This window comes from Prenolepis imparis, unplaced genomic scaffold (genome assembly GCF_030444845.1).
Source record: "Prenolepis imparis isolate NDT839.2.m4 unplaced genomic scaffold, iyPreImpa1.0 SCAF_24, whole genome shotgun sequence".
Classification (NCBI taxonomy): Eukaryota; Metazoa; Arthropoda; class Insecta; order Hymenoptera; family Formicidae; genus Prenolepis; species Prenolepis imparis.
This window is the reverse complement of record NW_028141182.1, coordinates 159,156-181,383: the sequence shown is the minus strand read 5'-3', so window position 1 is coordinate 181,383 and position 22,228 is coordinate 159,156. Positions and strand designations below refer to the sequence as shown.

The 22,228-nt window shown below is 43.3% G+C and overlaps 2 protein-coding genes across 2 annotated transcripts; both read right to left on the bottom strand.

Moving 5' to 3' along the window:
• Window positions 1–475: 475 nt before the first annotated feature.
• LOC145946852 (uncharacterized) lies at window positions 476–17,682 on the bottom strand. The gene is made up of 2 exons (XM_083056603.1): window positions 17,359–17,682; window positions 476–571 (listed from the first exon to the last, which is right to left on the bottom strand). Exons 1-2 carry the CDS (start codon window positions 17,680–17,682, stop codon window positions 476–478), a joined length of 420 nt encoding a protein of 139 aa, XP_082912729.1.
• A 3,757-nt stretch (window positions 17,683–21,439) lies between these two features.
• Window positions 21,440–22,000, bottom strand: LOC145946851 (uncharacterized). Its single transcript, XM_083056602.1, has one exon. It carries the CDS (start codon window positions 21,998–22,000, stop codon window positions 21,440–21,442), a length of 561 nt encoding a protein of 186 aa, XP_082912728.1.
• Between the last annotated feature and the right edge of the window lie 228 nt (window positions 22,001–22,228).

The following is a 22,228-nucleotide window of genomic DNA, read 5'->3' as shown; positions in this document are numbered from 1 at the left end:
ACTCTACAACCAGACAAATGCGAATTCTTACGACACGAAGTCGCTTACCTCGGACACATAATCACGGATGACGGAGATCGACCAGACCCGCAGAAAATTACTTCAGTCAAGAACTTTCCCGTTCCATGCAACTTGAAGAACGTACGACAATTCCTTGGATTAGCTGGATACTATCGACGCTTTATCCCAGACTTTTCAAGGATCGCCAAGCCACTATCAGATTTTCTGAAAAAGGACAAGAAATTTATATGGACCGAAAGAACACAAATCGCATTCGACTTTACGAGAATTATTATGCAAGGAACCAATATTGCAGTTCTCCGATTTTAATAAAGATTTCGTGCTTACCACAGACGCATCTGATTATGCAATAGCCGGTGTATTAAGAGTACTCAATGCAGCTGAAAAAAATTATTCGACTATAGAAAAAGAACTTCTCGCTATAGTATACAGCGTTAGTCATTTTCAATCATATCTACATGAGCGCAGATTTATTCTTGTCGCGGATCACCAACCTCTCACTTGGATACACGGAGTTAAAGATCCTACTTCTCGACTCATGAGATGGCGTCTGAAATTAGAAGAATATGATTATACAGTGATATACAAAACAGGCAACTCTAATAAAAACGCAGATGCCTTATCACGAAACCCGATAGATAACGTTACTTATCTTTCAATATGTACTGTAGAGAAACGATCCCGAATCCTATTCGAAACTGGAATGTTCGAAGATTTTGACGAAGAAACCGACGAAGAAGCTCTCGAACCGCCACTGAAGATTTCGACGAGCAATCTTCCCGCACTACATTGCGAAGATCCAGACGAAAACTCTGATATATCGGAAGAAATCTTTACAGTTCCACGAGAACAACCGTCTGCGAAACCACTTGATAAACAAAAATAAAAATAGCTAAATTTGCCGAAACCGTTGACAAATATAACAATCTCGAAAACGGAAATGTAAAAAAAAAATTCAAATAGGAAATTCGATAAAAGTTGTATACACGAATAAAATAAGAAAAACGTACTATAGCGAACCAAGATGATACCTCCTTTGTTACAGATGCTTCTTCCAATTTGTTAAATCCTCCTGGCTTGTTTCAGCGACGCTCTTATAGGATACGACTGTGAAACGTCGTACGATAATGGCACCACTGTGTCGTTGCTCGAAGACGATACTTGTCATTTCGGCGAAAGAAATCTTGTATTCCGCGATGTATATATTGTTGTGTGCCACGTAACGGCACTGGGGTTGTGCCGAATTAAAGGATAGGGACTCTCGGGTCGTGCAGGACTTCGTAGGAAGTTAGGAGTGTTGTACTCTTCTCGTTCTTTTAAAATACACTTTTATTTGAGTTGAACAGGTTTACACTTTATTGGTTCTTCTTTCCAGTTAAATAGATATATAATAATCGGTGATTAATTAACAAGCGTAGGTCTTTCCTAGCGTTTCTCCGTCTTAGTCTTTTAGATGCTAAGTCTGTTAGCAACTGCCCTCGCGGGCTGACTCTCGGTCTTATATATTCTTTGTTTCTTGGATTTCTTTTGGGAGAGGCCCTTGGAAACAGGTCTCTGATTGGTTAATAGTATTCACGCGTTTTTGGTCTAAGTGCAAGCGAAGCAGGTCGAAGTTGCAGGTCTTCGCTTGCATCTCGCGATTTCCGGTGCTTCGCGCGTATCTCGCTGCGTTAGCGTTTTCGCGCGACGAGCGTTTGGCGAGAGCGCTCTTTTATAAGTAAAAATATTTTATAATGCTTTATAATAAATTCTTAGTTCTAATACTATTTTAATATTGGTTATAGTTCGGGCTATAACATCCCTCCCCGTAAAAAAAAGAAAAACGGATGTACGAAGTTTTTCGCTTTTTTTTTTATTTTACGTTAAAATTATTTCTAATGCGTACAATTATAATTCCCGTTTACACTATAGTATTATAATCGTTTTTTATTCCTAAAATCTAGTGCTTTGACTTTTTTTAAATATTGATCTTGGTATGTCAAAGTCATCCACTACTGCCGTGACGCTGGTGAGGAGGACGATTAAGTAAGTATTAGTTTTTTATAAATAGCTTTAATCTATTCGTATGCATGCGCGCTGCTTTTCTTCCCTTTTTTACTGTGTAGTTTACGTCGGAATTCTTTCCGGTTATTACGTACGGTCCTGTCCATAGCGCGTCTAATTTTTTCGATCGTCCCCGTCGGAGCGTCTCGTCGTATACGAGTACTTTGTGGCCTATCTTAAATTTTGTTTCTTTTGCTGATTTATCGTAGTACTCTTTGGCTTTTATTTTTTCTTCTTTAATATTTTCTTTCGCGAGCTGGTTTGTCGCCCGTATTCTCTGTTTTAATTCTTGCGAGTAGTCATCGTAACTATATGTTAGTTTAGGCGGTCTCGCTAGGGCTGTCGGTAGGTTCGCTTGATGTCCGTATACTAATTCGAAGGGTGTATACCCTGTAGCCGTGTGTGGGGTCGTATTATTTGCGTAAACGTAAACATTGCGTAGGGAATCCACTCGTCCCAGTCTGTCTGGTCGGCATTTATAAAGTGTCTTAAATATTCGGCTAAAGTACGGTGTGAACGCTCTAATGCTCCGTTGCTTTCGGGGTGATAAGCTGTTGTCTGAATTTTATCTATTTTAAATAATTTGCATGTATTTTTAAATATTTCACTTACTTTGTTCTTTGGTCGGTTAGAATTTTTTCGGGAATCCCGTATTCAAAAATTATTTTCGTGGCGAATTCTTTCGCGATCGTGTTAGCTTCTTGGTTTGCGATCGGTATCGCTTTGCTAAATTTGGTTAAATTATCTTGAAAAGTTAGTAAATATTTATTTCCGTTATTAGTAATTGTTAACGGTCCGACTATATCTAGCGCGCATTTCTCGAATGGTTTACTCGGCGTGTCCGTAATAATGAGGAGTGCTTTTACTCGTCGCGATAATTTATTTTTCTGGCAAGATTCGCATTTCGAGATATATTTTTCGACATCTCTTGTCAACCCTGGCCAGTTATGATTTAATCGAATTCTTTTTATTGTACGTTCGATACCCTGATGTCCTCCTGTGGGCGCATCGTGATATTCGTAGAGTATTTGTTGCTTCTCCTCTTCTGTATATATTCTTGCGTTATCGGCGAGTTTTTCTTCTTCCTCGTTTTCCTCTTCTTCTACTTTGAAGATTTCTCTCTTTCTTCCCCCGGTGACATCTCGAGTTACGTGTCGGCTTAGCGCGTCGGCGTTCGCGTTTGCCCGTCCGGCCTTGTGAATTATCTCATAATCATACTCTTCTAATTCTAATCTCCAGCGGATGAGTCTTGATCCGGGGTCCGTGACGTTAAATAGCCAAATTAGAGGTTTATGGTCGGTTATTATTTTAAATTTTGTTCCATAGATATACGGTCGAAAATGTTTAACTGCCCATACGATCGCTAACAATTCTTTTTCGGTCGTATTATAATTTTGCTCCGCGCGAGATAACACTCGGCTGGCGTAAGCGATAGGTCGGTCATTGCCTACCGGTCCCTGTGACAGCACGGCTCCGATTGCATAGTCGGAGGCATCGGTGATCACGTTGAATTTTTCGTTGAAGTCCAGATATTTTAACACTGGTGCGGTCATTAATTTTTCTTTTAGGGTGTCGAACGCGATTTGTTGTTCGTTTCCCCATACGAAAACTTCCGTCTTTTTTGTTAGTTTTGTTAACGGTTTCGCGATTCGCGAGAAATCTTCAATGAATTTGCGATAGTATCCCGCTAGTCCGATAAACGATTGTATGTCTTTTACTTTTCGTGGTGTCGGGAAATTTTTTACCGCGTCTAGTTTCGACGGATCGGGTAATATGCAGTTCTCGGAAATAATATGTCCTAAGTATATTACTTCTTTTCGTAAAAATTCGCACTTTTCCGGTTGCAATTTTAAATTATGTTTTCGTAATCTCTGTAGTACTTCCGCGAGTCTTCTGTTATGATCCTTTAAGCTGGATCTGTATGTAACGATGTCGTCGAGATAAACGAGACATCTGAACCCTTGTATCCCTGTTAGACCGAATTCATCAATCGTTGGAAGGTCGCAGGCGCGTTTTTTAATCCAAACGGCATTCGGTTGAACTCGTAGTGTCCATAGGGGGTTGAAAAGGCGGTTTTATTTTTATCGCGTTCGGCCATCGGTATCTGTTGATATCCTGATGCTAGATCAAGCTAGATCGTAAAATATTTGGCGTTCCCTAACTGGTCCAATATTTCGGTAATATTAGGCAGAAGGAATGAGTCGCCTATAGTTAAATCGACCTCCACTAAGCTATCAGGACCAAATCAGCAGAATCAAATCAGACCTATTAGATTATTTAGTACCCATTTTGTACTAATATGTACCATTAATAATAATTTTGTACCCCATGCCATTTCCAAAAAAAAACGTGGCGCTGCTACCTCAATAATTAAGCTAGCAGAACCACATTAAAAAAAAATAAAAATAAAAGCAGAAATGCAAAGGACTGAATTTGTACTAATTTGTACCAGCAAAAAAAACTCAAAATAGTCATCCTTTCTGCGTCAAAACAACCCTCAATTGAATTCGGCCCCATTGAGCTCAAGAGTAAAGTACCTATCACCACGAGCAGAATCAATCGCTACTTGCACATTTAATTTGGCATAGTTTGTACCGCGAAAATATGAAGTTCCAGATTTTGTACCCCTGCTGTACGTTCAGCAACTACCCTTGATTCTTATTAAGGCCAAGAGTAAAGTACCTCTTTCCACAAGCAGAATCAATCGCTACTTGCACACTTGATTCGGGATAATTTGTACCACAAAAATATTGATTTTGAAATTTTGTACCCCCGCCGTTAGTTCGGAAACTACCCCCGACTTTTATTATGCTCAAGAGTAAAGTACCTCTTTCCACGAGCAGAATCAATCGCTACTTGCACATTTAATTTGACATAATTTGTACCGCGAAAATATGAAGTTTCAGATTTTGTACCCCTGCCATTCGTTCGGAAACTACCCCCGACTTTTATTAAGCTCAAGAGTAAAGTACCTCTTTCCACAAGCAGAATCAATCGCTACTTGCACATTTAATTTGACATAATTTGTACCGCGAAAATATGAAGTTCCAGATTTTGTACCCCTGCCGTACGTTCAGAAACTACCCTTGATTCTTATTAAGGCCAAGAGTAAAGTACCTCTTTCCACAAGCAGAATCAATCGCTACTTGCACATTTGATTCGGAATAATTTGTACCACAAAAATATTGAGTTTGAAATTTTGTACTCCCGCCGTTAGTTCGGAAACTACCCCCGACTTTTATTATGCTCAAGAGTAAAGTACCTCTTTCCACGAGCAGAATCAATCGCTACTTGCACATTTAATTTGACATAATTTGTACCGCGAAAATATGAAGTTTCAGATTTTGTACCCCTGCCGTTCGTTCGGAAACTACCCCCGACTTTTATTAACCTCAAGAGTAAAGTACCTCTTTCCACAAGCAGAATCAATCGCTACTTGCACATTTAATTTGACATAATTTGTACCGCGAAAATATGAAGTTTCAGATTTTGTACCCCTGCCGTTCGTTCAGAAACTACCCTTGATTCTTATTAAGCCCAAGAGTAAAATACCCCTTTCCACAAGCAGAATCAATCGCTATTTGCACACTTGATTCGGGATAATTTGTACCACAAAAATATTGAGTTTGAAATTTTGTACCCCCGCCGTTAGTTCGGAAACTACCCCCGACCCTTATTAAGCTCAAGAGTAAAGTACCCTTCTCCATAAGCAGAATCAATCGCTACTTGAACATTTAATTTGCCATAATTTGTACCGCGAAAATATGAAGTTTCAGATTTTGTACCCCCGCCGTTCGTTCGAAAATTACCTACCCCGACCCCTATTTGTCTCAAGAGTAAAGTAAAATAGACATCCTCTATGACATCCTCTCTAACATCCTCTATGATACACCTTAATGTACTGCTGCATCTGCAAGAACCTGAAGGAAAAATAGCGTCTAACTATATCTTCGTGAATAGAAAGTTGCACATATAAAAACATATTTATATGTACTATCTATGAAAATAATTGTATATATATATTTTTTTAAGAAATAGAGCAAAACCACACATGTCTTTTCATTATTTTTTAACCTTTTAACTATGGTTGAATTTGAGAAGCTGCACTATACCGCTCTATGCGAAATTTTATTGCTAAATGCGCGTAATAGATAAGAGCAACGGGAACAGCGTTTGTTAATTCACACAATCATTTAAATCATTGTATTTGCGTTAAAAATGATATAAGCGGTAAAGCTCTAAATTTATTAATTTTAAACTGAACATTACTCTAGCGTAATAATAATGTTTATAAAATTTTCAGATTTTTACATCTTGCTAATTACAGTAATCTTACCATTAATAACACCAGTTTTTGCATCTGCAGAAATATAGTGGTTTTTAAATTGAAATCCACATTTCATGCGCGTGGCTTCCCAAAATTTATCAGTCATTAATTCTTGCCATTTGCCAGGTTGAAGCACATTTTGTAAACGATAATATGTTTTTCCCTTTTCCTTTATTCGTCGATTGTACACTTTTTCAATCAATAGATTCGTAAAGTCTTCTCTTAACAAGGAAATAATAAAATGTTTTTCGTTGCAACTATCATCCAGCGAGCAGCTTACGGACTTCTTTTCACTCCACACTGAACCGTCACTCAATACAGTCTCGTTCGCGGAATTCCTCACTGTATGAATCTTTGTTCAAAATTTCATTTTTTATGTTACTTATAACGATTACACATTGTAAACACATATAAATTATTAATAGTCACTTTATTTTCTAGCTCTTGTGCTATTACGTTCCAAATACCATGCGTTTTCGAAATAATGTTATTGTCGTTATTAATAATATTTTTATATTTTAATATCACTTCTTTCAATTTGGTCGGATCAATTTTTCCCGGTCTGCCGCGTACTGGATTCATATTGAAAATACTTCTCCGTTAATACTGTCTCATGTGACGAACTGTCTCTTCCGAAGAGTTGCTCGAAACTGAAGAGTGATTATTCGTTCTTGATTCTCGACAATCGAGTAACGCGGCTTTTCTGTATCTATCAAAGATTTTCACTCCAAGGCGGCACTCTTTTGCAAGCTTCGTCGGCTTGCCCCACGAGCATAATGCGTAAACAATGGTTCGTTATCAAAGATTTTCAATCGAAGACAGCTTTATTTTGCTACTGCGCTTCTGAAATCTGAAACTTCATATTTTCGCGGTACAAATTATGGCAAATTAAATAGCCTAAATAAGCTTGAGCTTAATAAACGTCGGGGGTAGTTTCCGAACTAACGGCGGAGGTACAAAATTTTAAACTCAATATTTTTGTAGTACAAATTATCCCGAATTAAGTGTGCAAATAGCGATTGATTCTGCTTGTGGAAAGAGGTACTTTACTCTTGGGCTTAATAAGAATCAAGGGTAGTTTCTGAACGAACGGCAGGGGTACAAAATCTGAAACTTCATATTTTCGCGGTACAAACTATGCCAAATTAAATGTGCAAGTAGCGATTGATTCTGCTCGTGGTGATAGGAACTTTACTCTTGAGCTCAATGGGGCCGAGTTCAATTGAGGGTTGTTTTGACGCAGAAGGGATGACTATTTTGAGCTTTTTTGCTGGTACAAATTAGTAAAAATTCAGTCCTTTGCATTTCTGCTTTTATTTTTATTTTTTTATTTTTTTTAATGTAGTCCTGCTAGCTTAATTATTGAGGTAGCAGCGCCACGGTTTTTTTGGAAATGGCACGGGGTACAAAATTATTATTAATGGTACAAATTAGTACAAAATGGGTACTAAATAATCTAATAAGTCTGATTTGATTCTGCTGATTTGGTCCTGCTAACTTACAAGGGGAGGTCGCGGTTGACTCTTCACCGATTTTGATCTCCTTTGGTATGGTGAAACTACATCGAAAAAAAGTTGCTCCGTGTTCGAGCTTTTCGTCCAATGCGCCTTGTAAAAAAAAATTTTTTTTTCCCGAAGTTTAGAGAAATTGTCAGGTTCGTTACGAGGCCTAAAGAAAGACACACTTTTGATCGGTGCCGCTAGTGCAGCGGCAGAGCACAAGAATAGTAATCCCGGGATCCCAGGTTCAGAACTTTGGTCTGTCATAATTTTTTTTTTTTTTTTTTTTTTTTTAATAACATTATTATTTATTATGATAAATAAATATTTGGCATATTTTTATCGTTAGTTATGCATATATCTCTTTATATATTTAAAATTAATAAAATGATCGTAATATAAATAAAATATTTTTATAGAGAAATATTTTTAGAAATATTTTTACTTTTTAAAGATTTATACATTTTTTCAAATTTTCTTTAATCTAATAATGTTAAAATATACACACTTTTCATAGCTTTACAAAATTCGGATTTTCTACCTGCTGTGAACCGCAGGATGCAACCGCTGGTTGTGAAAGTGTAAGGAACGTTGGAGGGAGAGGAGAGGGTCGTCTGATCCTCTCTACTAATAAGGGTTCTAGAAGGTCGGTTAGAAAATATCTTACTTATATATTTATGACATATTTGTTACATATTGAAGCAGAAAATAATAATGAGTAATAAATTAAATTTTGTAAAGCTATGAAAAGTGTATATTCTAACATTATTAGATTAAAGAAAATTTGAAAAAATGTATAAATCTTTAAAAAGTAAAAATATTTCTAAAAATATTTCTCTATAAAAATATTTTATTTATATTACGATCATTTTATTAATTTTAAATATATAAAGAGATATATGCATAACTAACGATAAAAATATGCCGAATATTTATTTATCATAATAAATAATACGTTATTAAAAAAAAAAAAAAGAAATTACGACAGCCCAAAGTTCTGAACCTGGGATCCCGGGATTACTATTCTTGTGTTCTGCCGCTGCACTAGCGGCACCGATCAAAAGTGTGTCTTTCTTTAGGCCTCGTAACGAACCTGACAATTTCTCTAAACTTCGGGAAAAAAAAATTTTTTTTACAAGGCGCATTGGACGAAAAGCTCGAACACGGAGCAACTTTTTTTCGATGTAGATTCACCATACCAAAGGAGATCAAAATCGGTGAAGAGTCAACCGCGACCTCCCCTTGTTAGTGGAGGTGTTAAATCGTTAACTTTTCGGAAGTCTACTACTACCCTGAGTCTTGGTTTTCCTGACGCATCGGCTTTTTTTGGCACTACTAATAATGGAGCATTCCATTGGCTTACGCTCGTTCTAATAATTTCGTCTTTTAGCATTTCTTGAACTTGCTTATTTACCTCTGCTTTATGCTTCTCGGGAAGGCGGTATGGTCTTACGTTGACAGGCGAGGTGTCGGCGCGCGTGTTTATTTCGTGCTTTATCGTCGCGGTGGGTGTCAGTGGTTCTCCATTTAAATGAGATATATCGCTATACTCTTCGCATATCCGTTGTACTGAGCGTTTTTCTTCGGCGTTTAGATGATCCGTGCGTAATAATTGTCAAATTCGTTCGTTGCGCGTTGATGAGTTATGAGTATCGCCCGTGTGTATCGTATATACTTCGTGTGCGTTATATTCACATATGTCTTCTACGGTTACGAGCGGCGTACTAATCTCTACGGTCTCATCGGTCGTATTAATTATACTGACGGGGCACAAAAAATTTTTGGGTTCTACCAGGCATCGTCCGATATATATTCCCGGTGCTGTTTCTTCGGCCTTTATCACGCCTATCTTATTACGATTCGTTGCCGCTTGTATTATTGTTTCGCTACGCGGTTTTAATTAAATTTTATTGTACGGTCGTAATTTTAATATGGCGTTTCCTATTTGAATCTCCTGTTTTTTGTAATCGCACGCGACTTGTTGCTTTTATAGAAAATCAATTCCTATGATCCCTTCGTATTCCATTGGAAAGTCGTCCTTTACGACATAAATCGCGTATTTGATTTTTCGGCTGCCTAAATCGATAGTCGCGTAGAATTTTCCTATTGTTCGCGCTTTATGCCCGGTTATGCCGATCAAAGTAATTTTGTCATTGTATATCTCAGTTTCGCCCTTCAGATGTTTAACCTTTATTAGAGAGACAGTAGCTCCAGAATCGTAGAGCATGTTAATCTTGCCGTTCTTTACTTCGCGTATAGGTAGAGTTATCAAATTCAGGCTCGCTGCTCCACGAGACGTCTGTCGTACGTGAGTCACCTGATATTCTATCGCGCGTGTCTTTTTATTCTTTTCTTCTTGCCGTTCTTCCTCGTCACTACTATGCTCGGAATCGGTATCTCTTTTTCGCGGTTGCGGTTTTTTATGATTTTCAATTTTATTAATGCTTCGCGGGTCTTCATTATCAGTTCCCTTATCGCGGTCCGGTGTATTTGTCTTCGGTTTTCCAGTTAAGGTCCAAATTCGTCGCGATTGTGTCCGCGTTTTTTACAATAATTGCAGAATTTCTCTATGGTATTTGCGCGAGGGGGCTTGTCCGGTTTGGGTAACGCGTATGTACTGTTGCGGCTATCGCGTCCATAATGCCCCGATTTTCCGCATTTATAACATTGTGTGTGTAGAGTGTGAGTTTGTTGCGAATAACTTGATTCGGCTTTATTTTTGTCTTGAGACCGAGGATTTTCGAGAAGTTTTTTTCTTTTTCGCCCGCGCCGGTTATCGCTTCCTGCAGGGTCGTGTATCGTTGCGCTCGAACGAGAATTTTGAGGCCGATTCGTAGCCCGATATGAAAATTAATCAATGCTTGTTTTTTGATTGTCTGGTGAATAGCGCGTTTAAACATGGGGAGGGGTGGTTTTCCCCCTCAATCATTAAGTTGTATAATTTCATGGCTAGTAGGTCGACGCGTTGGCCGAAATCATGCGCGTTTTCGTTCGTTTTTTGTTTTAACGAGTTGAATTCTAATTGTAGATGCGTCGTGCTCTGTTTCGTTTGATAACAGGCTTCTAATTGTTGTTTGAGTTCTTCGTAAGTTTGAATATCATGCGTTTCGAAATCTTGCATGGCCTTTCCGTCTAATTTTGTATATAGTATTGCTTGAATTAATGACTCTTCATCCGCGGGATTGATGTTTTGCATGGCATAAGTGCACGCGTTTAAAAACTTTTGGAGTTTTTGTTGCGAAGTTCCGTCGAAGTCTGGGATCATTGTCCTTGCTTCTTTTAAGGTTAAATATTGCAAAGAGGTGCTACGTCGGTTCTTAATATCATTTTCGGATCTTCCGTATGTGTACGTTGCGTTGAGGTCGTCGTTGTATGTTTCGCGATCCGTGTATCGGTTGCCTTCGGGGCGGTTTCGCGTCTGTCGTACTTCTCTCGTATTTGCAGGGCGATCGTGTATTTGGTCGCGCAAGGAATCTAATTTGGTTCTCATTTTCCGAAATTCTTTTACGAGTTCAGTGAGTAGGGCGTTATTCGGGTCGGATACTGGATGTCCGGCGTCTGCATAACACGCGGCGGCATTACCGTCGATTATTGATCATCGATTATTAAGTGTTCGATTTCTCTGTCGACATCTTTAGGGGGGGCATTCCGCGTCGGAAGGTTTCGTTTCATGTCGTCCTCGCTTTGCGTGTCTAAGACGCTATCGTTGACTGATACGGGAGAATAGTTTCTCCTAACCGAAATTCGCTCGGAAGACGCGCGATCCGAGGGACGTCTTCTTTCATCTATATTAGAAGGACGTGCGTTTTCCTCGATCGGTTCGGCTTCTGATTCTGGCGAGCTAGCGCCTGAGTAATGTTTATCTAAATTTGCGCGTACGTTATCGCGAATGTCGCGTACCGCTTCCTCGGCTACTTGTACTGGCGTTACGGAACCAAGTCTACGATTAAGTCGAGCTGGTCCGCTCCAGAATCGTGGTTTAAATGAGACGCGTTTTTTCGATCGTTCCGACATTGAATAACTTCGGGCTTATTTCTCGACGCTAGAGGGGTTGATTCCTTTTTACAAGAGTATTTTATAATAGTTAGTTTCGCGCTTACTGTCAGTTCGTGCCTTTAGTACGCTTTCGTCAAAGCTATCAAAGGGGAACTCGCGTTTAACGGTGACGTCGCGGATAATTCAACTTCGCTTTCTTTTGAATATTCGCTCTCTAATTTTCCACGACCTCGCTCGAGATTTTCCAAAGTTATTGGTAACACTCGAATCGCTCGCTTCGCGGGATCGCTATGTAACCACGACTTGTTTAATATCGGTTGTCGAGGGGTTTCGTGTCCTTCCGACTTTCATGCAGAAATATTATAAGGATCGGACTTAAAGTATTACGGCTCGCATCTTTACGCTCTATATCGCTTGGTACGGCTCGGCTGCTGCTGATGCAACTCGATCGCTCGTGGGCTGATAACAGCTGGCGGCTCGGTGCTCGTGTTCGATACGACAGGTCGTCGCCTGGTGATGACGCGTTATCCGTGAAATTGTCGCAGGTCGGCGTTGTCCTTGGGACGTTGGCGATTCTACTCGACTCTCAGCTGCTTGCTTATCGCTCTTCGTACTGCTTGCGTTGTCCGTCCTTCTCTCTCACTGCACTGTGGCTTCTGCTTATTTTCGTCAGCTGTTTTTCTAACTGACGTGCCTGCTTCCACACGTTGTGTAGGTTTGTATGTGTGTATTGCGGGTCTTAATTTTTAATATACTGGTTTCTGTGTCGTCCGTCGATTATTTCGTGCCTGCTTTTTCTAATATGCCTGCTTTTTCTAATATGGTTGTATTGTTTTCAGGTCTTCAGGTTCCTGCTGGTCCTGGCGGTCCGTCGGCGCAATCCCACCGCTGCCACCAATTTTGTTGTGTGCCGCGTAACGGCACTGGGGTTGCGCCGAGTTTAAGGATAGGGATCCTCGGGTCGTGCAGGACTTCGTAGGAAGTTAGGAGTGTTGTACTCTTCTCGTTCTCTTAAAATACACTTTTATTTGAGTTGAACAGGTTTACACTTTATTGGTTCTTCTTTCCAGTTAAATAGATATATAATAATCGGTGATTAATTAACAAGCGTAGGTCTTTCCTAGCGTTTCTTTGTCTTAGTCTTTTAGATTCCTGTTAGCAACTGCCCTCGCGGGCTGACTCTCGGTCTTATATATTCTTTGTTTCTTGGATTTCTTTTGGGAGAGGCACTTGGAAACAGGTCTCTGATTGTTTAATAGTATTCACGCGTTTTTGGTCTAAGTGCAAGCGAAGCAGGTCGAAGTTGCAGGTCTTCGCTTGCATCTCGCGATTTCCGGTGCTTCGCGCGTGTTTCACTGCGTTAGCGTTTTCGCGCGACGAGCGTTTGGCGAGAGCGCTCTTTTATAAGTAAAAATATTTTATAATGCTTTTAATAAATTCTTAGTTCTAATACTATTTTAATATTGGTTATAGGGCTATAACAATATAGAATTGCTCTATCACCCCAGAGTCATTACGATAGATGTATTAACCTGCAGAATCGAAATCAAATATGTTATAAATGACTCTGATTATAAAAATATTAATACATTAAGAAACAAGCGACATTACGCGCCTATAAATATATCTTCCTGCGCATATATACCTACACTGTTGTGTGCCTCGGGTAAGGGATCGCGTCGAATTTGAGATTGGGATCTCTGAATGTCATGGTTGTCCGATCCGGGATCTTATATTTTATAAATAAACTGTAGCTCTTCATAAAAATATACTTGATTTTTATTTAACTGTTTACACTTTTATTTAACTCTTATCTCAGTTAGAGTACTCGCTCTCGTGTCGTATCCTGGAATGGTTTGGGATTACGGTCGTTCCGCGACGTTCGTATAGCTTAGAACGTTCGGTGAGTCGCGTATGTTATAATCTTAGCGACGGCGTTACACTTAATTCGGTTCTTAATTTGTGACTGTCGCGAGCGCATCTATTGTTCGGTTTTATAGCCGGATTTTGGAGTCTTTTGATCGGAGGGGGTGCCTGGTAACAGGCCCTCTTGGTCAAAGTCCCGGGTGCAAGCGAAGGAAATTCGAAGTCTCCTTCGCTTCGCTTGCATTTTTGCAATTTTTAAATTTCGCGCGTGACTCGCTGCGTATGCGGTTTTTTCGTAGCCAACGCGTTGTCAAGCGGATGTAATTTAAATAGTTATAGCTATTGAAGGCTATAACACCCCTCCCCCGTTGGAAAAGAAAAACGGAGGTACGTAGTTTTCCGCTTAATAATATAATATACAATATATTTTCCCGTGTACAATATAATTATAATCTTCCTTAATTCTAGAAACGCTAGTGCGCGTTGTGCTTTGGCTTCTTTTCAATATGGATCTTGGTACTCTCCACTCGTCATCGAAGACGATAGATGGTCGCTTCCCGATTTTATTTTCTTGTTTGTTCTTACTTTTAACTATAATCCATATTAAAAATGCTGTTATTAACACTATGATTATTCCACTAGACACCGTAGGATAAATAAATTGTTTTTGTGTATAAAAGTTTTGTTCGTTGTTTTGTAGATCGTTGTCTATACTTTCTAATTTGACCTTGAGTTTTACTAATTCTGCATGGTGTTGTAATGTACTTTCTAATTTGTCATGTTCGTATATTGTCACGTTATTGTCCTGTGGTAACGTTATATTAATTTCGGGTAAATAGGTTTTTATTTTTATTCCATAGTTTGCTTCTTTTGTCTATTTCGTCATGTCTGTCGTTGTTAGTTTGCATTCCCCTCTTAGAGTAATTTTACCCGTATTTTTTTATTTCTCTTTTTTCGGATTGTTCGTTGCATTGTATAGTGATTGTTCGTTCCGCGGCGATAAAGTATAAGTCTGGGATTGCTGTAATGTGATCCATATCATATGGGTTGAAGCGTAATGTCTTATATTACAAAAGTGCTGATATTTCGGTTGTTGTGTATATATTTGTACTTCGCATGGCGCATTCGAGTTTATTCGATATACTGGCGTACTTCGTTCGCATATATAATTTGAGTATATTTTATTACATTTTTGTAAGTCGTTTTCTGTCACGGCTAAATACGTTAATTTTTCCTTATCTATCGCGATTATCTTATTAATTTCTATATGACTAAATATATTTTTATATGAAGGTGTGGGGAATTCAATCGTTTTTATTATATCATATGTAGGTTGCGTAATTATAGGAAAGCTTAAAATAGTATATACATTTTTTTTGCAATATACGGTTATTGCTATATTTTCCTCTATTTCTAACCAATCTTCCCTGTGAATTCTAAACGGAAAATATTCTCCTTGCGATAGCTGAGTTGATGCTTCTTTTAAATAAGTAATGATACTATCGATTGGCATTAATTTTGGATGTAACATCCCTTTACGTAAATACGTGAGATGTTCTATTATATTTTCTATGTCTCGTATTAGGTCTGTCATAATTGCTATAATGGTTATAAAATGTTCTATGATTTCCTCGTGATTTATATATTCAGTTACGCGTTTTTGTAATAATTTTTCGTTTCGGTCAACTATATCTTCTAATTTATCGAGATGAGCTACCGTGTCATTTAATACTCTTATTTGATTTCGTACTGCGTCTTGAGTGATTTGCTGTTGTGTTTGAAGTATGTATAGCTGTTCGTTAATATGGTTTTCGTCGTTCGCTTCCATTGTTCCGAATAATGTTTTTGCTATTGTACCTATTCCATCTATCAGTTCTTTGCGTCTGTTGGTTGGCGTTTTATATATGGTATTTATTTGCATCATAATATTTTGTAAGTACGTCAATTCTCTTTTTATAATATTATTTAAATTGATGCAAGTTTCTTTATGATATTCGGTTTGAAATTCCATTGTGTCGCATGTTTTTGTTTGTTGTAAATAATTCTTTACTTGTTCCTGTCTGCGGTTTATTGTTGTTAAGTCCAATTTTATTACTAACTTCCATTTTTTTGTGGAGTGATGTAACTGACCTATTTTTTCAAAATACACTCCTGGGTTGCTGATGAATTTTTCGATTTCATAGTCCTGCTTTTGTTCTGGCTGTCTTATTAACGCTGCGTTGGCACTGAATATGAGCATCCTGTAATGATATAATTCTTCTTATTCTATCTTTATATGGGATCCTATTACTGGTTTTAAGTGGGGCGTTTTCAACTTCTTTTCGCCTCATGGGATATTACTGCGAAAATTTTTCTTAGTCTTGTCTTGACTATTCATCGCATCATGTGCTCTTTTTATTCATGTTGTGAGTGCGACGTATCTCTCTGTGAGAGGCAGTGTACTCCCCTTTGTGAGTCCTGTTATCGCCAGCTTGTGGTGGGGCTTGAGTTGCCATACGACCCTATGTTACGGGCCCTTTTTTTTTTTGGCGCTGTGGAAACCTCATGGTACCACTCACCCACCGCGTAGGGAATGAGGGTTATGTGGGACTCCTTGTCCCCCATCGCCGATCCACGTATGGATCGGCGGTGGGGTCCAAGACCTACCGCACTAAAACCACAGCGAGTGCCTTCGCTGGCGCTTACGGGGATGGCAAGGAACTGCCGAAGCATTACTTCTTGCCATCCCCTGGCCCTGCCATCTCGGGAGAGCATCTTCCCCGAAAGGAAGATACTCTCCCCCGCGAATTGTTTTTGCGGACTATCCCGGTTGCGGTGCAGGGGGCACCGCCCCCACGCCGCGCCCTCCCAAAAAGTTTGGGGGGCGGGGTCACGGCTCGAGTATTCCCGCTCGAGCCGCCACCCCCGCTCCCGGAACGGGGCTCCCTCTCCCTCCCTAAAGGGACGGGAGATTCGGCCGACGCTCCGGGAGCTCTTCTCCTGAGAGTTCCCCTCCAGAAGGGGGGGAACCCTCCCGCAGGCAGTGGTGCCCTCCCACCGGCGCTCTAGGGCACCGGTGAGAGGGCCGCCCATGCCGCGTCTCTTCCCGGGGGGATCACGTGCAATGGGGCTCGTTGGTCTGAGCCCCTGTGATCCCCCCGTGCCCCCGGACCGTGGTTCCCCCCCTTTACGGGATTCGACCATCGACCCGGGGGCACCGCCGAGGCCCTCCCCTAGGGGAGGAACTCGGCCGTGGCGGGGGCGGATGCCGCCCGACTCCCGGCCGCAGGGCTTACGCCGTGCGGCCGCCAGCCAGGCGACACCCGCCCTCGCCCTCCTCCTGAGACTACTTCGTCTTTGCGCCGGGCAAGGGGGGGCACAGCGCCCCTCGCCCAACTACTCCATCCTTTGTTCCATTACCGGGCGAGGGGAGCACCGCGCCCGTCGCCCGTCATCCCGCCGAGTCAGCCCCCCGAGGGGGGGACTTGATCTCTATCTGGGCGGACGCCTCCTTCTTCTCCTATTTGGTATTGGAAGGGGACGTCCGCCCACCCCTCCTCCGTCTCCACTATTTTGTTGGAGGATTCTTTCCTCCTTCTCTCGCTCTCTCTCCGCCACCTCCTTTGCCAGCATCACTGCGTTGCAAAAGGAGGTGACGGAGTCCCACTTCTCTTCGCTCTCCAGCATCGCCTTAACGATGCTGGAGAGCGACAAATCCTCGCCCACCTTGTCTTTGAGGACACGGCGCTCACCCTCGAACGCACTACAATGTTCGACGATGTGTTGCGCCGTATCCTCCTCCTCTTCACAGTGGCAGCAGCCTGCCGTGCGCGCCCTTCCTATCCTACACAGGTACTCCTGAAAGCATCCATGGCCTGTGAGCACCTGTGTAGTCCTGAACGACGTCTCGCCGTGAGCCCTCTCCACCCATTCTTCTAAGAACGGGCCCATGGCCCCGACGACGCGCGCCCCCGAGTGCGTTGGGGGCGCATTGGAGAGCTAGTTTTTCCACCTCTCCATCATGTGTCGCCGGGCCCAGAGTTTCACCTTATCTCTCACCCCAGCTGAGAGTTTAATGCCCCACCCACGGAGCTCCCTTCCTCGCGTGTATGATTCTTCATACATCTTCGCTGAGAGCTCCATGGGAGGCATCCCAGCTAGGGTAATTGCCGCCGCATGGGACACCGTCCGATAACCGCGGATGCAGCGAATGGCCACTTTCCTTTGGGTACGCCTGAGCGTATCCCGAATTTTTTTGTGGCCATCGCCGCATCCGCCCAAATCGGGGCCCCGTACAGGGCCACCGAATTCACGATGCCCGCATACAGACGGCGCACTCGACCGTCCGGCCGTCCCAAGTTGGGCAGCAGGCGACAAAGCGCGCCTGCTACCCCTTCTACTTTTTTCGTCAGACGGTCGAAGTGCCCGGTGAAACTCCAGGTACCGTCCAGGTATAGACCCAAGTACTTAAGGTCTTTTCCTACCTGGACGGAGACGTCGTTTACTGCGACATGGGCTCTTGGCGGCACTGCTTTTTTTGTTTTTCGAGTGCCGTCATGGATGAATAGCGCCTCCGTTTTTCGAGGCGCTACTTTCAAGCCCATGTCGCTTATCGCGCGCACGGCGCATGCTACTGCCTGATTGGCGATCGCAATCGCCTCTTGCCAGTTGTTCCCCCCGGCTAGTACTAGTGTGTCGTCTGCGTAGCAGACGACACTACAGCCGGGGGGAAGTGCCGACCGGAGGACTCTGTCATAGGCAAGGTCCCACAACATAGGGCCAAGTCCTGACCCCTGTGGGACCCCGCAAAACATTTCCCTCCTGCATTCCGTGCCATTTCTGTCCCGGAACATTATTTGTCTGTGTGCAAAATAACTCCTAATGACCCCCATGAGGTAATTTGGGACGCGATGATAAACCATCGCGTCCCCGATCCTGTCCCAGGGCAGGGTGTTGAACGCGTTTACAATATCTAGTGATATGGCGACAACCCTGCCCTCTTCTATGTGGGACTCCGCGAGGGACCTCACCCGCCGTATGGCATCGATGGTGGATCGTCCCTCGCGGAACCCATATTGTTCCTCATGGAGGCCTATACCGTCCCGGGACAGATGCCCGACGAGGCGGTTCACTATAAGTCTTTCAAACAGTTTACCCGCCTCGTCCAACAGGCATATTGGCCTAAATGCAGGAGGGGAGCCCTCCGGTCTTCCTCCCTTGGGGATCAGCACTAGCTGTGCTGATCCCCATTCATCAGGGAACTTTCCGTCCCTGAGGCAGTTATTGTATAACTGCCTCATGAACCCGGACAAGTGGCCCTCGACCAACCCTCAGATCCGGTCGGGTATTCCGTCGGGACCAGGGACTTTATTTCCCCTGGCCCTCAGTCTTTTGAACACCTCGGCCATCTCACGCTCCGTGATCTCCAGCTCCTGGTTCCACCCGATTGGCTCCTCCGGAATTGGAGGAGTCCGTGTTGTGGGAAACAACTTTTCTATAGTTTCCTCCAGGAGCCGGAGATCCATACTTTCCGTCGCGGGGGGCGCCCATGGCTTGTTCATAACAAGCCTGTATGGGCGCCCTCAGGAGTCTGCGTTAAGGGCGAGCAGCTGCTCGCCCCACGCTTTGGTCTTAGCCTTTCTGATGGCCGCACTGAGGGATTTCCTGGCTTCCCTATATCCCTCCAGTGCGTCCGCCGTCTCCTCTTCGTTGCCGCGCCTCCTCCTCTCTCTCACGAAGCGGTGCCTTGCATGGACGGAGACCCTGCGGAGTTTCGCTATCTCCTCCGTCCACCAATACGCCGCACAGCGCGACAGCGATCTGGCTCGGGGCATGGCGAAATCACACGCATCCGCCATTACGCCCCGGAGCCAGCTAACCTGACCTGGCACATCCTCTTCCGGCACTTGGATGCCAGGCCAGGTAGCTGAAGAGACAGCTGCCAACAGTTTGTCCGGGTCCATCTTTTTGAGGGCCCATCTCTTGGGGCGGGTGTTCTCCCCCCGTTGCCACGGTTGAGCACCCGCTGACGGGTTACCTCTACATCAAATTTGATGTAAAGGTGGTCGGACAAGGTCTCTTCGTCCGACACCCGCCAGTTTCTTATTTTGCCGGCCACAGAGGGCGTGGATCATGTTAGGTTATGACCGAACTCGTAACACACACTGGAAGCATGCAAGACTCACCGATCAGACAGGTTGCTGCGCTTTCGCCTTTGTCGTAGTCGCCAGGTATTTTAACCTATTTAAATACCAAGGTTCGTGGTTGTTGTACGTCTCCAGTAACGTATCACGTGCCTCCTCTGCTTTACTAATCCTCCTTTTTTGTTTCAGGTCGCCGTTAGACAAGGTCAGCTAGGGTTCACCGCTCGCCGCCTCTGGATCATCCGTCGGGTCGTCAGAAAACAGGATCACGAATCACTCGCAGGGATTGATGGATTTTACATAGGTAAGTGATTAACACTATGTTCCAAATGACACTGAATTATATTTATTGAGATAGTATACACTATTCAATATTCGTTACGTCGTGTGCACAGAAACTCGCGTCACGAGTATTGGTCGCGTTCGCGTTGGTTCGCGGAACTTGCCTTACCGTGTTTTTATTACGCGCGTGCGTTTCGACGGAGCTCTCGCGTGGTTTCGCGTGATTGACCTCGTGTGAGGTTATTCGGACATGCGATCGTTCAGGATTACAGTCATTCACTTTTTCGCGTCGCGTCACGATACTTGTTCGGACGAGTTTGTTATACGCAGTGAGTTGACGTGTATATATTTCCGTTATTCGACTTGCGCAGGTTTTACGTCGTCGAGATCTGCAGCCGAAAGAGCTCTGGAGCTCTCCAAGCGTCGGTACTTATACTATGTCTCCCCACCATGTGTCCGTCAGCCAATCCGCGCGCGTAGCTGCAGCGCACCAATAGCGCGTCGGGCCTCCCGTAATGGTCCGCGCTCTAGACCCTGGCCCTCGCTTATTCAACTCGCTCGCTCGCTTCAGATAAATTATCAATTCACATATGTTATGCTCTGTTTTTCATTTTCAGCGGATATTATGCTTTCTCTCGCGATTTAGGCTTCTCACCTTACGATGGCTTTCGCGATCTGAACTACCCATGTGTGAATTGACTGAATTTATCTTTTTCGGATCTGTACAAGTGTCAAAATCTTTTTTCTTTACATTTTTCCTTTTCATATAATATAAATATTTCGATCGGGTCGAATCTTTTAACATAGAATAAAATAAAATAACTCGCCAACTATCGGCACGTAGAATCTAATATAATTCGGAAAATAAAAGTGAATCAGCTGTCCGATGCAATTGCGCTCTCCGCGTGAACTGGTTCTGCGCTGAAATAAAAATTATCGGTTCGCTGTCTGTCAGCTTGGAAGCGGGAATGAAAACATAAAAGAAACGTATTCCAATTAACCCTAGTCGTTTATTTTATATCTCGCCACTCGCGTCGGCTAGTTTTCGGCTACGGTTATCATCTCTTCCAAACGTCGCTTAATTCTTTTTATATCTTACGCTTTATTTTATATACAACTTATTTACTAACTTAATTCTACTATGTACAATCTTGTCAGGCTAGTCGTTAGCCGTCGTCTCACTCCTGTGCTTCGGGTGATGGTCCTTGCGTCGGAATCGGCTTGGTCATCAGCCGTCGTCTCACTCCTGTGCATCGGGTGATGTTCCTTGCGTCGGAATCGGCTCAGTCGTGCTGCGAGCATCTGTCGGTCGCAAGGTCCACGATTGATTCCCCCTGCGGCCGGACAAGGGTGCTCCTCGATCCTGTGTTAATAAGACACAGGTCGAGTGCCGCGGCCCACGTCTCTAGGACCCTGCCTCTCCGATCCGTGGCACGGGAACCCCAACGCGTTGACTTCGCATTGAAGTCCCCAGCCAGGATCATTGGACGAGGGAGCCTCCCGCGGACGTATTCCGTGATTTCGTCCAGCGCTCCCTCGTACCTGGCAGAGTCCCAGCTGGGGGGGATATACGCCCCCACCATTGTGATGGGTCCCCAGTCTGCCGCAACAAATGCGTCGCCCTCCCCTGCCTTACTGCAGGGGTGGCGACTCTCCTCGTGTCTCCAATGGATCGCGACCGAGCCAGCTGCGTTGAGCGCCCAGCAGGGGTGGCCACAGGGCACCCCCGGGGTATATGGCTCGGCCGCGATCCCCATGCCACAACCACGCTCGCTGAGGGCTTGGACAAATAAGTCTTGTGCCCTGCGAGCGTGGTTGAGGTTTGTCTGGAGGACTCTGACCATCCTATTTGACGTTCGTGCAGTCCTCCTCCACGTCCATCCTTTCTGGAACGTCCGTAGGTTGCTCCCTCGCCTTTGTAGCCTTGGCTACCTTGGGGCTGTCCGCCCGGGAGGTACTCTCCTTGGGCGGACACCCCTTCTTCTTATCCCCCGTTGGAGGAGCCACCTTTTGGCCCCTCTGTTTAGGCGGGATACATTTAGTGCTTCCCACCCTGTGGTCTGACCTTAATC

Excerpts from the sequence above, each read along its gene's own strand:
- LOC145946851 (XM_083056602.1), bottom strand. The coding sequence starts at position 22,000 with ATGGTCAGAGTCCTCCAGACAAACCTCAACCACGCTCGCAGGGCACAA.
- LOC145946852 (XM_083056603.1), bottom strand. The coding sequence starts at position 17,682 with ATGGGCCCGTTCTTAGAAGAATGGGTGGAGAGGGCTCACGGCGAGACG. Across the intron at positions 572-17,358 it reads TTTGCAACGCAGTGATGCTG|ACGCCATCTCATGAGTCGAG; the intron begins GCAAAGGAGGTG and ends TTCTAATTTCAG.